At 46.0% G+C, this 13,737-nt stretch overlaps 1 protein-coding gene across 3 annotated transcripts in view; it reads right to left on the reverse strand.

Moving 5' to 3' along the window:
• The window catches only part of aatkb (apoptosis-associated tyrosine kinase b), a 497,277-nt gene that overhangs the window by 121,020 nt on the left and 362,520 nt on the right, over positions 1 to 13,737 (reverse strand). For 2 of the 3 annotated variants that reach the window (XM_070857818.1, XM_070857817.1), the window contains one exon: positions 9,222 to 9,257. The exons of the other annotated variant lie outside the window; for it this stretch is intronic. In XM_070857818.1, coding sequence (XP_070713919.1) covers positions 9,222 to 9,257 — 36 coding nt within the window. The remainder of the gene's footprint in view (positions 1 to 9,221; positions 9,258 to 13,737) is intronic. 3 annotated transcript variants of the gene reach the window in all.

The raw sequence follows: 13,737 nt of genomic DNA on the forward strand, positions 1-13,737 counted from the left end.
GGCTGCAAAGCATTCTGGAGAGGGAGGGTGAACAACCAGTTGTCGTGGTACATGTAGGTACCAACGATATAGGTAAGAAGCAGGAAGAGGTCTGACAAGCTGAATTTAGGGAGCTAGGAGTTAAATTAAAAAGTAGGACCTCAAAGGTAGTAATCTCTGGATTGCTACCAGCGCCACGTGCTAATCAGAGTAGAGGGAGCAGGATAGTTAGAATAAATATGTGGCTTGAGCAGTGGTGCAAGAGGGAGGGATTCAAATTCCTGGGACATTGGAACCAGTTCTGGGGGAAGTGGGACCTGTACAAAAGGGACAGTCTGCACTTGGGCAGGACTGGAACTGATGTCCTGGGGGTAACATTTGCTAATGCAGTTCGGGAGTGTTTAAACTAATATGGCAGGGGGATGGAAACCTATGCAGCGAGACAGGGCGAAGTAATATGGAGTCAGAAACAGACGGTAGAAAGGTAAAAAGCAATAGTGGAAGGCCGAGTAAACAAAAAGGGCCACACTACATCATAATTCTAAAAGGACAAAGGGTGTTAAAAAAACAAGCCTGAAGGCTTTGTGTCTTAATGCAAGGAGTATCCGTAATAAGGTGGATGAATTAACTGTGCAAATAGATGTTAACAGATATGATGTGATTGGGATTACAGAGACGTGGCTCCAGGATGATCAGGGCTGGGAACTCAACATCCAAGGGTATTCAACATTCAGGAAGGATAGAATAAAAGGAAAAGGAGGTGGGGTAGCATTGCTGGTTAAAGAGGAGATTAATGCAATTGTTAGGAAGGACATTAGCTTGGATGATGTGGAATCTATATGGGTAGAGCTGCAGAACACCAAAGGGCAAAAAACATTAGTGGGAGTTGTGTACAGACCTCCAAACAGTAGTAGTAATGTTGGGGAGGGCATCAAACAGGAAATTAGGGGTGCATGCAATAAAGGTGCAGAAGTTATCATGGGTGACTTTAATATGCAAATAGATTGGGCTAACCAAACTAGAAGCAATACGGTGGAGGAGGATTTCCTGGAGTGCATAAGGGATGGTTTTCTAGACCAATATGTCGAGGAACCAACTAGGGGGGAGGCCATCTTAGACTGGGTGTTGTGTAATGAGAGAGGATTAATTAGCAATCTCGTTGTGCGAGGCCCCTTGGGGAAGAGTGACCATAATATGGTGGAATTCTACATTAGGATGGAGAATGAAACAGTTAATTCAGAGACCATGGTCCAGAACTTAAAGAAGGGTAGCTTTGAAGGTATGAGGCGTGAATTGGCTAGGATAGATTGGCGAATGATACTTAAGGGGTTGACAGTGGATGGGCAATGGCAGACATTTAGAGACCGCATGGATGAACTACAACAATTGTACATCCCTGTCTGGCGTAAAAATAAAAAAGGGAAGGTGGCTCAACTGTGGCTATCAAGGGAAATCAGGGATAGTATTAAAGCCAAGGAAGTGGCATACAAATTGGCCAGAAATAGCAGCGAACCTGGGGACTGGGAGAAATTTAGAACTCAGCAGAGGAGGACAAAGGGTTTGATTAGGGCAGGGAAAATAGAGTACGAGAGGAAGCTTGCAGGGAACATTAAAACAGACTGCAAAAGCCTCTATAGATATGTAAAGAGAAAAAGGTTAGTGTAAAGAGAAAAAGGTTAGTAAAGACAAACGTAGGTTCCCTGCAGTCAGAATCAGGGGAAGTCATAACGAGGAACAAAGAAATGGCAGACCAATTGAACAAGTACTTTGGTTCGGTATTCACTAAGGAGGACACAAACAACCTTCCGGATATAAAAGGGGTCAGAGGGTCGAGTAAGAAGGAGGAACTGAGGGAAATCCTTATTAGTCGGGAAATTGTGTTGGGGAAATTGATGGGATTGAAAGTCGATAAATCCCCAGGGCCTGATGGTCTGCATCCCAGAGTACTTAAGGAGGTGGCCTTGGAAATAGCGGATGCATTGAAAGTCATTTTCCAACATTCCATAGACTCTGGATCAGTTCCTATGGAGTGGAGGGTAACCAATGTAACCCCACTTTTTAAAAAAGGAGGGCGAGAGAAAACAGGGAATTATAGACCGGTCAGTCTGACATCGTTAGTGGGTAAAATGATGGAATCAATTATTAAGGATGTCATAGCAGTGCATTTGGAAAGAGGTGACATGATAGGTCCAAGCCAGCATGGATTTATGAAAGGGAAATCATGCTTGACAAATCTTCTGGAACTTTTTGAGGATATTTCCAGTAGAGTGGACAAGAGAGAACCAGTTAATGTGGTGTATTTGGACTTTCAGAAGGCTTTCGACAAGGTCCCACACAAGAGATTAATGTGCAAAGTTAAAGCACGTGGGATTGGGGGTAGTGTGCTGACGTGGATTGAGAACTGGTTGGCAGACAAGAAGCAAAGAGGAGGAGTAAATGGGTACTTTTCAGAATGGCAGGCAGTGACTAGTGGGGTACTGCAAGGTTCTATGCTGGGGCCCTAGCTGTTTACATTGTACATTAATGATTTAGACAAGGGGATTAAATGTAGTATCTCCAAATTTGCGGATGACACTAAGTTGGGTGGCAGTGTGAGCTGCGAGGAGGATGCTATGAGGCTGCAGAGTGACTTGGATAGGTTAGGTGAGTGGGCAAATGCATGGCAGATGAAGTGTAATGTGGATAAATGTGAGGTTATCCACTTTGGTGGTAAAGAGACAAATTATTATCTGAATGGTGACAGATTAGGAAAAGGGGAGGTGCAACGAGATCTGGGTGTCATGGTACATCAGTCATTGAAGGTTGGCATGCAGGTACAGCAGGCGGTTGAGAAAGCAAATGGCATGTTGGCCTTCATAGCGAGGGGATTTGAGTACAGGGGCAGGGAGGTGTTGCTACAGTTGTACAGGGCCTTGGTGAGGCCACACCTGGAATATTGTGTACAGTTTTGGTCTCCTAACTTGAGGAAGGACATTCTTGCTATTGAGGGAGTGCAGCGAAGGTTCACCAGACTGATTCCCGGGATGGTGGGACAGACACATCAAGAAAGACTGGATCAACTGGGCTTGTATTCACTGGAGTTCAGAAGAATGAGAGGGGATCTCATAGAAATGTTTAAAATTCTGACGGGTTTAGACAGGTTAGATGCAGGAAGAATGTTCCCAATGTTGGGGAAGTCCAGAACCAGGGGTCACAGTCTAAGGATAACGGGTAAGCCATTTAGGACCGAGATGAGGAGAAACTTCTTCACCCAGAGAGTGGTCTACCTGCGGAATTCTCTACCACAGAAAGTTGTTGAGGCCAATTCACTAAATATATTCAAAAAGGAGTTAGATGTAGTCCTTACTACTAGGGGGATCAAGGGGTATGGCGAGAAAGCAGGAATGGGGTACTGAAGTTGCATGTTCAGCCATGAGCTCATTGAATGGTGGTGCAGACTCGAAAGGCCGAATGGCCTACTCCTGCACCTATTTTCTATGTTTCTATGTGTCTAAGTGATAGTCTGGATTCACCTGCTCTATACTGTTTACTAACTTATATATATATATATATATTGATTGGATGTGGGCATCACTGGCAAGGTTGGCATTTATTGCCCATCCCTAATTACCCTTGAGAAGGTGGTGATGAGCCACCATTTCAGAGGGCTGTTAAGAGTCAACCACATTGCTGTGGGTCTGGAGTCACATATAGGCCAGACGTGGTAAGGACGGCAGATTTCCCTCTCGAAAGGACATTTGTGAACCAGATGGATAGTTCCATGGTCACCATTACTGATACTAGCTGCTGTGGTGGGCCCTGGAACATCGTGGGTGAAGGTGCGGTGAACGAGGGTACGGGGCTCAGAAGAGCCGAGGGCCCAGGGGCAGCACGGGCCAGCCCACAATGCGATATGTGCGTGCACTAGGTCTGTGCAGCAGAGCTGGTCTCCAGTCGTCCTGGTTCAACCCTTGCCACTGGACCTATTTTCTATGTTTCTATGTCTATGTTTCTATAAAGGCCTAGCTCTGTCGAGCCCGTGTGGTGGCTGATGTGCAACGGTCACCGCACGTTTAAAAAAATCCACGCACAGGCATCTTCCACCCCCTCAATTGGAGTTCAGGACTGGAACATCAGGTCCTTCATTGAAACATCTGTGAACTCATAGGGAAGCAAGTCATCCTCGCTCGAGGGACTGCCGACGATGATGATGATGATGAACTTGTGGCTCCAGGCCATTAGACCGGGGCTCTGGATTACTAGACCGGTAACATAACCGCTATGCTACCGTTGCTGACTCTGGAAGGTTACTGCTCAGCCTCCTCTCACCAAGGCGGAAAAGTCTCGCGTTTCCCCAGTCTTTCCTTAATAGCCCAGGTCTCTGACACTGGGGTTCAGCCTCATGGATCTCGGTCTACTGCCTCCAGTGCTTGACTATCTCTCTGTGTCTCAGAGACCCAAATGGGGGGACAGTACTCAACGTGGGATCTGACTCTATTATCATTAGACTTGTTGATTCCTGCTGTGGGGTGGTGAGCATTTTGAGTGTTGTGTCTACTAAGACCCTCGATCACCTTCGGTTTCATTTTTAGCTGCAGCACCACCATTCATGCTGTACCTGTGCCACCCGATATTCCTTCCTGTGTGCACTTTGCTTCTGCCAGCAGCCAGATCTCTGCTTGCACCGTATCCTTTTCTTGCTGCTGTTATTCACATCCTGACTGAATCGTGTTCATTCAGTTAGTTGCTGTTCGTTTCTGTTGATGTTAATAACCATTCAACTAGGCTGGAGTTTAATATTTTGATATTTCAAATAACAATGTGTTGATATTTGATGTCTCCAAGATAAGTGGAGACTAATTGATGTCCTGTTACTGACTGCGCCATTTTTGATTGGGGCGAAGGAGTGGTGAGAGATTGGGGCCCAGGAGCGTCGTGATCCAGGTCCAAGAGAGGCGAGGGCCCAGGGGCAGCACGGGCCAGCCCACACTGCGACTTATGGATAGTAGGAGCATGTGTGCGCACTTCCCTTTTTGGTGTGGAAGCAAGTCATCCTCGATACGAGGGACTGCCAAATACTACTAGATCAGCGGAGCTTTCTTACAACCTCCACAAACCTTAATGGTTTGTAGACGAACAAGGTTGCAAGCTTTACTCGGAACTCCGACACGGCAAGCGAGCTCCAGGTGGGCAGAAGAAACGTTTCAAGGACACCCTCAAAGTGTCCTTGATAAAATACAACATCCCCACTGACACCTGGGAGTCCCTGGCCAAAGACCGCCCTAAGTGGAGGAAGTGCATCCGGGAGGACGCTGAGCTCCTCTGGTCTCGTCGCCGAGAGCATGCAGAAAACAAGCACAGGCAGCGGAAGGAGCGTGCGGCAAACCAGACTCCCCACTCACCCTTTCCTCCGACGACTGTGTGTCCCACCTGTGACAGAGCCTGTAATTCCCGTATTGGACTGTACAGTCACCTGAGGGCTCCCTTTTAGAGTGGAAGCAAATCTTCCTCGATTTCGAGGGACTGCCTATGATGATGATGAAGCACTTAAACCCATGGTAGAGTGTGGTGCTTTCAAAATGTTGGGAGTTGAAATATTCGCCTGGCTTCCTGCTTCTTGCTGGATCTGACCTTCGCAGTTGTGTGCTCGTTGCCTTGTGACGTCAGTGAGTGAGTGAACCACGTGTCTTCTTATCAGGAAATCCCACCTCTGCCACAATCAATACAAGTATCGGTGATGTGTGTCAGTGCAGGAGGGAGGTTGACGTGTCTAGCACGTGGCGACTCAGGCATTGCTTTTCAGCACCGTGTTCCTAAACATTCTATGTGCATGTAAACATTATTTTCCTGTGGCGAGATAGCATGTTATTTACAACGTTGTGTTATTATTCTGAAATAAGTTATCTTCTGACACAAATCATGCACAAGCTCGCAATATTGAGTTCAGCGAAAAGCGGGTACAGAAAGTCTGCAACCTGATTATTATGATTAAGTAGGATTTGTGACAGACGAAAACAGGGTTGTACAATGTTAACTTGGTTCATAAAGGAACAAAAAAAAAATCGTGTTTTGTTTTGAAGTATCTTTTTAAAAATAAAATGATACGGTGTTTAGCAGAGTTGTCCACTATTTTGTGTTCTACGATGTTGGTGTCTGCATGTGTATAATTATTTGATAGGGGATTTTTTCCAATGTTTCAATTGTTGCATTTAATTATTTATGGAACCTTGTAGCTCAGGAGGGGGCCATTCGGCCCATCATGCCTCTTTGAAAGAGCTGTCCATTTTAGTCCCACACGCCTGTTTTTTCCCCATCACCTTGCTTAGTGCTGCTTTTCATAGAATCATAGAAATTTACAGCACAGAAGGAGGCCATTCGGCCCATCGTGTCCGTGCCGGCCGACAAAGAGATATCGGCCGAATCCCACTTTCCAGTTCTCGGTCCGTAGCCCTGTAGGTTATGGCACTTCAAGTGCACATCCAAGCACTTTTTTAAAGTGGTGAGGGTTTCTGCCTCTACCACCCTTTCAGGCAGTGAGTTCCAGACCCCCACCATCCTCTGGGTGAAGAAATGTCCCCTCAAATCCCCTCAACCTCCGACCAATTACTTCAACTCTGTCCCTTGGTTATAGACCCCTCTGCTAAGGGAAATAGGTCCTTTCTATACACTCTATCTAGGCCCCACATAATTTTATACGTCTCAATTAGGTCTCCCCTCAGCCTCCTCTGTTGCAAAGAAAACAACCCCAGCCTATCCAATCTTTCCTCATAGCTAAAAATTCTCCAGTCCTAGCAATATCCTTGTAAATCTCCCCTGTACCCTCTCTAGTGCAATCACATCGTTCCTGTAATGTGGTGACCAGAACTGCACGCAGTACTCAAGCAGTGGTCTAACTAGTGTTCTATTCAGTTCAAGCATTCTACGCCTCGCCTAATAAAGACAAGTATCCCGTATAACTTCTTAACCAGCTTTCGTGTGTAGTGAGTTTATAGGATTGCAGCCAAGATATCAGGGAGCGATTTAATTCACGAATTGAATAGGTAAATGGCCTGGAGAGCTCCTTCCTCAGAGGAAACGGGCAGGTGGGAGGTCAGTGAAACAAAAACAACGGAATGGTCCGGAAGCAGGCAGTGTACTCAGCAACTACGTGAGAGAAATATAGAGAGGAAGATGTCACAGTTTGGACTGAGCTCTTTTCTGGATACAAGAAAGTTCTAAATTCACACTCCTTCACTCTAACATACTTTAAAAATGATTGGTACCAAGGCTTATCAAATTAGATGAGAGCAGGAGGGTGTTCCCTCCAGCTGGGGAGTCTAGAACCAGGGGTCACAGACTCAGAATAAGGGGTCGGCCATTTAGGACTGAGATGAGGAAAAATTTCTTCACTAAGAGAGTGATGAATCTTTGGAATTTTCTACCCCAGAGTGCTGTGGAGGCTCAGTCATTGAGTATATTCCAGACTGAGAGATTTTTTGGATATGAAGGGAATCAAGGGAAATGGGGATAGTGCAGGAAAGTGGAATTGAGGTCGAAGATCAGCCATGATCTTATTGAATGGCGGAGCAGGCTCGAGGGGCCGAATGGCCTACTCCTGATCCTAATTCTTATGCTCTTATTACACATGCTTAGCGAAACTGAAGTCAGTGAAAATCCTGGATTCGCTAATTGATGAGCAAGAACCAGCAAAAAGGCGCAGCAGATCATGTTGGTTTGAAGATTGAACTGGCAGATGTTGAAGTTTTTTCTTCAAATCCTCAAAGTTCATTGCTCAAATCCAATGCAAAGCTGCTTCCTTCTTCACTGAAAAATGTGAGGTTGTTCCATTATAGCATCCATAGTTGTCCTGTTCGGAGTCTCCGAAAACTCTATCCTTCTCCACTCACCCACCAGATGCTAACTTTATACAGTTGGCGAACTGACTGAATTGGGCAGATTTTGAAATCATTATCAACACGGTTCAGCCCATTATTAGTGTAGATCTCCAAGTCTTTTAAACATAAGTATCTATGCAACACTTAGATTCTGAAAAGACCCCTTACATTTTAATGTTGTTAAAGTACATCCAGTGAAACCTGTATAAACAGACACTCCTCCCCACCCCCGAAAGAAAACAGACACCTGCAAAAAACGGACACTTATTGAGAGACCCAAAGAAAGAATGGTAAAATATGCAAGAGGCACTCTGAAACCACGCGCATATGCAAGTTACGATCTACAGATAGCCTTCCATGCACCAAGCCCTTTTACAAGTTAAAACATGGGGCTCACAGGTCAGCGTGAGTCGGCAGTGGGTTCTGTGGAAGAAACGGCTCTTGTGGAATGGGGAGCTCTTCACCCAGCATCCATAGCGGCAGAGAAACTGCTCTATCTCTGGGAGTGACTGCTTGCGTGGCTCAATCCCTGGGATTTAAAAAAATATCCATTCATGGGATGTGGGCGTCGCTGGCAAGGCCAGCTATTATTGCCCCATGTGAAGGTGGTGGTGAGCCGCCTTCTTGAACTACAGAGGGCAGTTAAGAGTCAACCACATTGCTGTGGGTCTGGAGTCACATATAGGCCAGACCAGGTAAGGGCGGCAGATTTCCTTCCCGAAAGAACATTAGTGAACCAGATGGGTTTTTTAGGGCAATCTGGTAGTTTCATGGTCGCCATTACTGACACTAGCTTTTTATTCCAGATTTATTTAATTAAATGAATTTAAATTCCCCCAACTACCGTGGTGGGATTTGAACTCTTGTCTCTGGATCATCAGTCCAGGCCTCTGGATTACTGGTCCAGTGACATAACCACTATGCGGCCGTACCTCATAAGCCTGGCTTTTCTGCCGCTATGGATGTTGGGTAAAGAACTCCCCATTCCACTGAATTTTTTCCCCCCAAGTACCAACAATGGCCATCTCGAAAATAAGGACACCTGCAAAAAACAAGAACAGCCAATGCCAGTCCCTCAGGTACGTATAATTTACAGGTTTCACTGTATTTTGAAAATTGTAGAGGAACGCTGAGGCACAGTATTGTACTGCAGTGAATTGAAATAAAACACATTTCTATAGACATAATCTAAACCATTTCGATATGGCTAACCACAGAAAGCATATTGAACATGTCAATGCCTCCATTACACAGTTAGTCAAACACATACCATCTTAGCCGCCCCTCCCCCCCACCACACACACACACACACACACACATGCCCAGTAAGGCACACAGCGTTCGATTGTATTTGATCTTTGCCATTATACACTTTTCGAGCTTTCCTACCTTTTGGCTGAAATTTTGGACGGCAGAAATCGGTTCCTGTGGGAATGAAGATGGAGAGATGAAGTTTTGAGGGAAACAATGCATTGATTTTGTAGATACTGCGAGTCTTAACTGTAAACGAACCTCGAGTTCAAGGTGGAGCTTTCCCAAACATCTGCAAATTCACGCACGTGGGCAGCCTGAGGCCGGGGAGATGCCCTGGTATTAAATGCGGAAATCAAATGGAGAGACTGGAGGCTGCCGGGGCAGGCTTCCCACATCACCAACAGTTGGTGCAGTGCCGCTGCATTTGAAATGTGTAACGTATTCTGAGACAATATTGGTACATTCCGATCAGGATGACTTACAAATAAAATATGGGGACAGCGCAGGAAAGTGGAGTTGAGGTAGAAGGTCAGCCATGATCTCATTGCATGGTGGAGCAGGCTCGAGGGGCCGAATGGCCTCCTCCGGCTCCTATTTCTTATGTTCTTATTATTTCAGGCTCGACTTGATAAACTCAAAAGGTTGCCAAGGCAATGTCAACAGGTGTGATTAAAGAAAAATCTACATATAACTGGGCAAAATATCACAGCGGTTTAGTTATGGTCAGAGAAAACGGGACGTGAATCCGTTTTCAGTAGTTTGTGACAAATAGTTTAATTCTAGTTTGCTGTTCTTTGCCCAGTTGCTGTTGTCATGAGGTCAAGTGATTTCGAGTGACGGGATTGGCGAACATGCTCTCCGTCACAAACACAGCAGTGGCACAGACCTGAGACACCACTTGCCCTCCACTCCTTCATCTCCATGACTCTTAACAGTGGCAATATGCAAACGCAAGGAATGAGCTCTGGGAATGGACAATCTGTGGACGGAAGAGAGGAACCGACTGCACCGTTACGATAGCAAGCGGGTGTGTCATGTTCCTCTCCAGCGCCTCCCACCCCTCCCGCCCCTTCGCCCCCCCCACCCCCCCTCTCACAGCCTCTGGCTTGCTTTCCCCACCACCCCCCCCCGCCCCCCTCCCAAAGTGGTCGGCAGGAGGAGCTGACCTTAGAGCGAGAGGACGACGGACCCTCGCCTGCAGTCCGTAAGAGACAGTAGCAAATACAAGGCAAGAACAAAGGCTCGACTCTCAAACAACAAGTCAGTTGCGCCTCAATGTTGCCGGGGAGAGCAGCAAGGTTCACTTTGGTAAGCAAACTTGTGAAGGGGAATTGTGCAAGCTGTGGGGGAGGGGATGGTGGAGTGGGGGGGAGGGGAGTGGTTGAGGTGAGGGGATAGAGAAGGTCTCTAGTAGAGTGACTCGCAGTGCAAACAAAATTCAAACACCAACTGCCTGCAAACATTTCTTGTGTTGCTAATGGACATGGCCCATGTAAAGTGGTTAACAAGATGCAAGGACATGGATGAAAGGAACGACAGAAACAGAGAATGAAAGAATACAAAAAGCTAAGCAACAAAACAGGATGGGTGGAGTGACAATGATCAGCCTCAATACACGACAAATATCTCTCAATCTCTCTCCTTTCCAGTTTCTCCCTTGTATTTATCATAATTTCTCTCCCCAATTCTTATAATCGCTCCCCTCCTCATTTTGCTGCCCCCCCCCACCCCCACACACGCACACACCACACTGCCACGTCCTTTAACCTACTGGCTACTTGGGCTGCCCACCACCCCATGAGATTCCGATCGATCTGTTCTTATTCCTGAAATCAGCAGCAAGGCACAGAAAATATTTCACAGGGTCAGAGAACGGTTACAGCAACAGAAGGAGGTTATTCGGCCCGTCGAACCCGTGCCGACTCTCAGCTAGTCCCACTCCCCCGCCCTATCCCCATAGCCCTGCAAATCTTTATCCTTCAGGTACTTATCCAATTCTCTTTTGAAAGCCACGATTCAGTCTGCCTCCACCACCCTTTCAGGCCGTGTATTCCAGGTCCTAACCACTCGCTGCGTAAAAATGTTTTTCCTCATGTCGCCTTTGGTTCTTCTGCCAATCACCTTAAATCTGTGTTCTCTGGTTCTCCACCCTTCTGCCAATGGGAACAGTTTTGCTCTGTCTACTCTGTCCAGACCTCTCATGATGACTTGCAACTGCTGTTGGGTTAAAAATTCATTCGGAGGATTGGATGGTAGAACATTATTCTTTGATATCCAGGAGGTATGTTTGAATGTAACTCAAACTTGAGGGATCTCTCACTCCCTGCCCCTCAATAAGTAACGTGGTATTTTGAAAGGAACGACACACTGGAGCACTAAAATAAGATCAAGTCAGTGAATCATTCTCGCCAATTCTATAATATCCATTGGCAGGATAGGCACACCAACGTCAGTGTTCTCGTTCAGGCCAACATCCCCAGCAGCAAAGCATTGACCACACTCGATTATGCTGCATTGGACGGACCACATCGTCCGCTTGCCCGATACGAGACTCCCAAAACAAGCGCTCTACTTGGAGCTCTGCCACGGCAAGTGAGCCCCAGGTGAGCCTCAAAACCTCCTTGAAGAAGTGCAACATCCCCACCGACACCTGGGAATCCCCGGCCCAAGAGCGCCCCAAGTGGAGGAAGAGCAACTGAGAAGGCGTCGAACACCTCGAGTCTCGTCGTCGGGAGCTAGCATCGACAGCGGAAGGAGCGCATAATAACCCAAGCACCCCACCCACCCGTCCCTCCAACCACCGTCTGCCCCACCTGTGACAGAGACTGTAGGTCCCGCATTGGACTCATCAGTCACCTGAGAACTCATTTTTAATGTGGAAGCAAATTTCCCCATTAGAAGTTAACGTGCACATGATGGAGTAAATCTACTACACAATCTATTCAAGCAGTGCATGGAGTGGAGAGGGTGTTTTGTATTAGTTTACACAGTAGTCTACAGAAATATACACAACATCTCAACCAGATAGCAATTTCTTCTTTCCTAATTGCCATCTATTCCCCTGTGTGTAAGTAATCTGGAACAATATCTATTTATTTTTACTTTCAGTATCTGGAGTCGAAATCACTATTCATTAAAAAGAACTTGGCAACAGAGCGCAGTCGGCAAATTGCTAGATATTTTGCCAAATTATTTATCAAAGCTTTGCCACACCTTTGGGAACCAATAACCTTGTTGGCAAATATACAGTAAGCTTGTCTGCATGAGAATATTTAAAACTGTTGCAATAACAGAGCGAGGAAAAGTTCCTTGGCAATATTTCTATACGGGGACAGACAGTATTTCTAGATAGGGACAGAAAAACATGAATGACCAACGCAAATACATATCAGCTATCAGGTTGAGTAGGTTGAGCCTATACACATTGGAGTTCAGAAGAACGAGAGGTGATCGTATCGAAAAAATAAGATAATGAGGGGGCTCGACAAGGTGGATGCAGAGAGGATGTTTCCACTCATTGGGGAACCTAAAACTAGGGGACATAGTCTCAGAATAATTGAGATGAGGAGGAATTTCTTCTCTCAGAGGGTTGTAAATCTATGGAATTCCCTGCCCCAAAGAGCTGTGGAGGCTGGGTCATTGAATATATTTAAGGCGGAGATAGACAGATTTTTGAGCAATAAGGGAGTGAAGCGTTATGGGGAGTGGGCAGGGAAGTGGAGCTAAGTCCATGATCAGATCAGCCATGATCTTATTGAATGACGGAGCAGGATTGAAGGGCCAAATGGCCTACTCCTGCTCCTATTTCTTATGTCCTATCTGTTATATATGCAGACTATAGATATACTCTCTGTGTAGTCACTGTATAGTTGCATAAGATGGAGACTTGCTTAACTGATGTACTATCAATAAGGTTTACACTGTGTATATACTAAAGGGTGCAACTGGTGGAGCCCGGGGTTTCCTGCTCTGGTGGCAGGGGCTGTATAAAAGGAGTTACGAGTAAAGGACTAAGGTCACGACAGTTTGAGTACAACACACTGCCTCGTGGAGTCATTCATAGGTATATTACACACCTAACACTATAAGAGTCCCCAACCTATAAATCAGGCACCAAGATGGGTTATGAAAAATGTGCACCATTTCTAGAAAGGGGTTTGGTGACAGAACCCTATAGCAGTAACTTCATTAGTAAGATTTAAATTGCCTTAAAATTTGTTGAAATTCTAAGTTTTTCCTCCTACTTTTTAGTTCTGTAACCTTCCACTTTCCACTTCATTATGGGTGTCAAATGTGACTCAGTGGGCAACACTCTCCCCTCTGAGTCAGAACGTTGTGGGTTCAGGTCCCACTCCAGGGACTTGAGCAAAAAATCTAAGCTGACACTCCAGTGCAGTGCTGAGGGAGTGCTGCACTGTCGGAGGTGCTGTCTTTCGGATGAGACGTTTAACCGAGGCCCCGTCTGCTCTCTCAGGTGGATGTAAAAGATCCCATTGCACTATTTTGAGCAGGGGAGTTATCCCTGGTGTCCTTGGCCAATATTTATCCCTCAATCAACATGACAAAAAAAACAATTATCTGGTCATTATCACATTGCTGTTTGTGGGATCTTGCTGTGCGCAAATTAGCTGCCACGTTTCCCACATTACAA

This window comes from Pristiophorus japonicus, chromosome 16, assembly GCF_044704955.1.
Source record: "Pristiophorus japonicus isolate sPriJap1 chromosome 16, sPriJap1.hap1, whole genome shotgun sequence".
Classification (NCBI taxonomy): Eukaryota; Metazoa; Chordata; class Chondrichthyes; family Pristiophoridae; genus Pristiophorus; species Pristiophorus japonicus.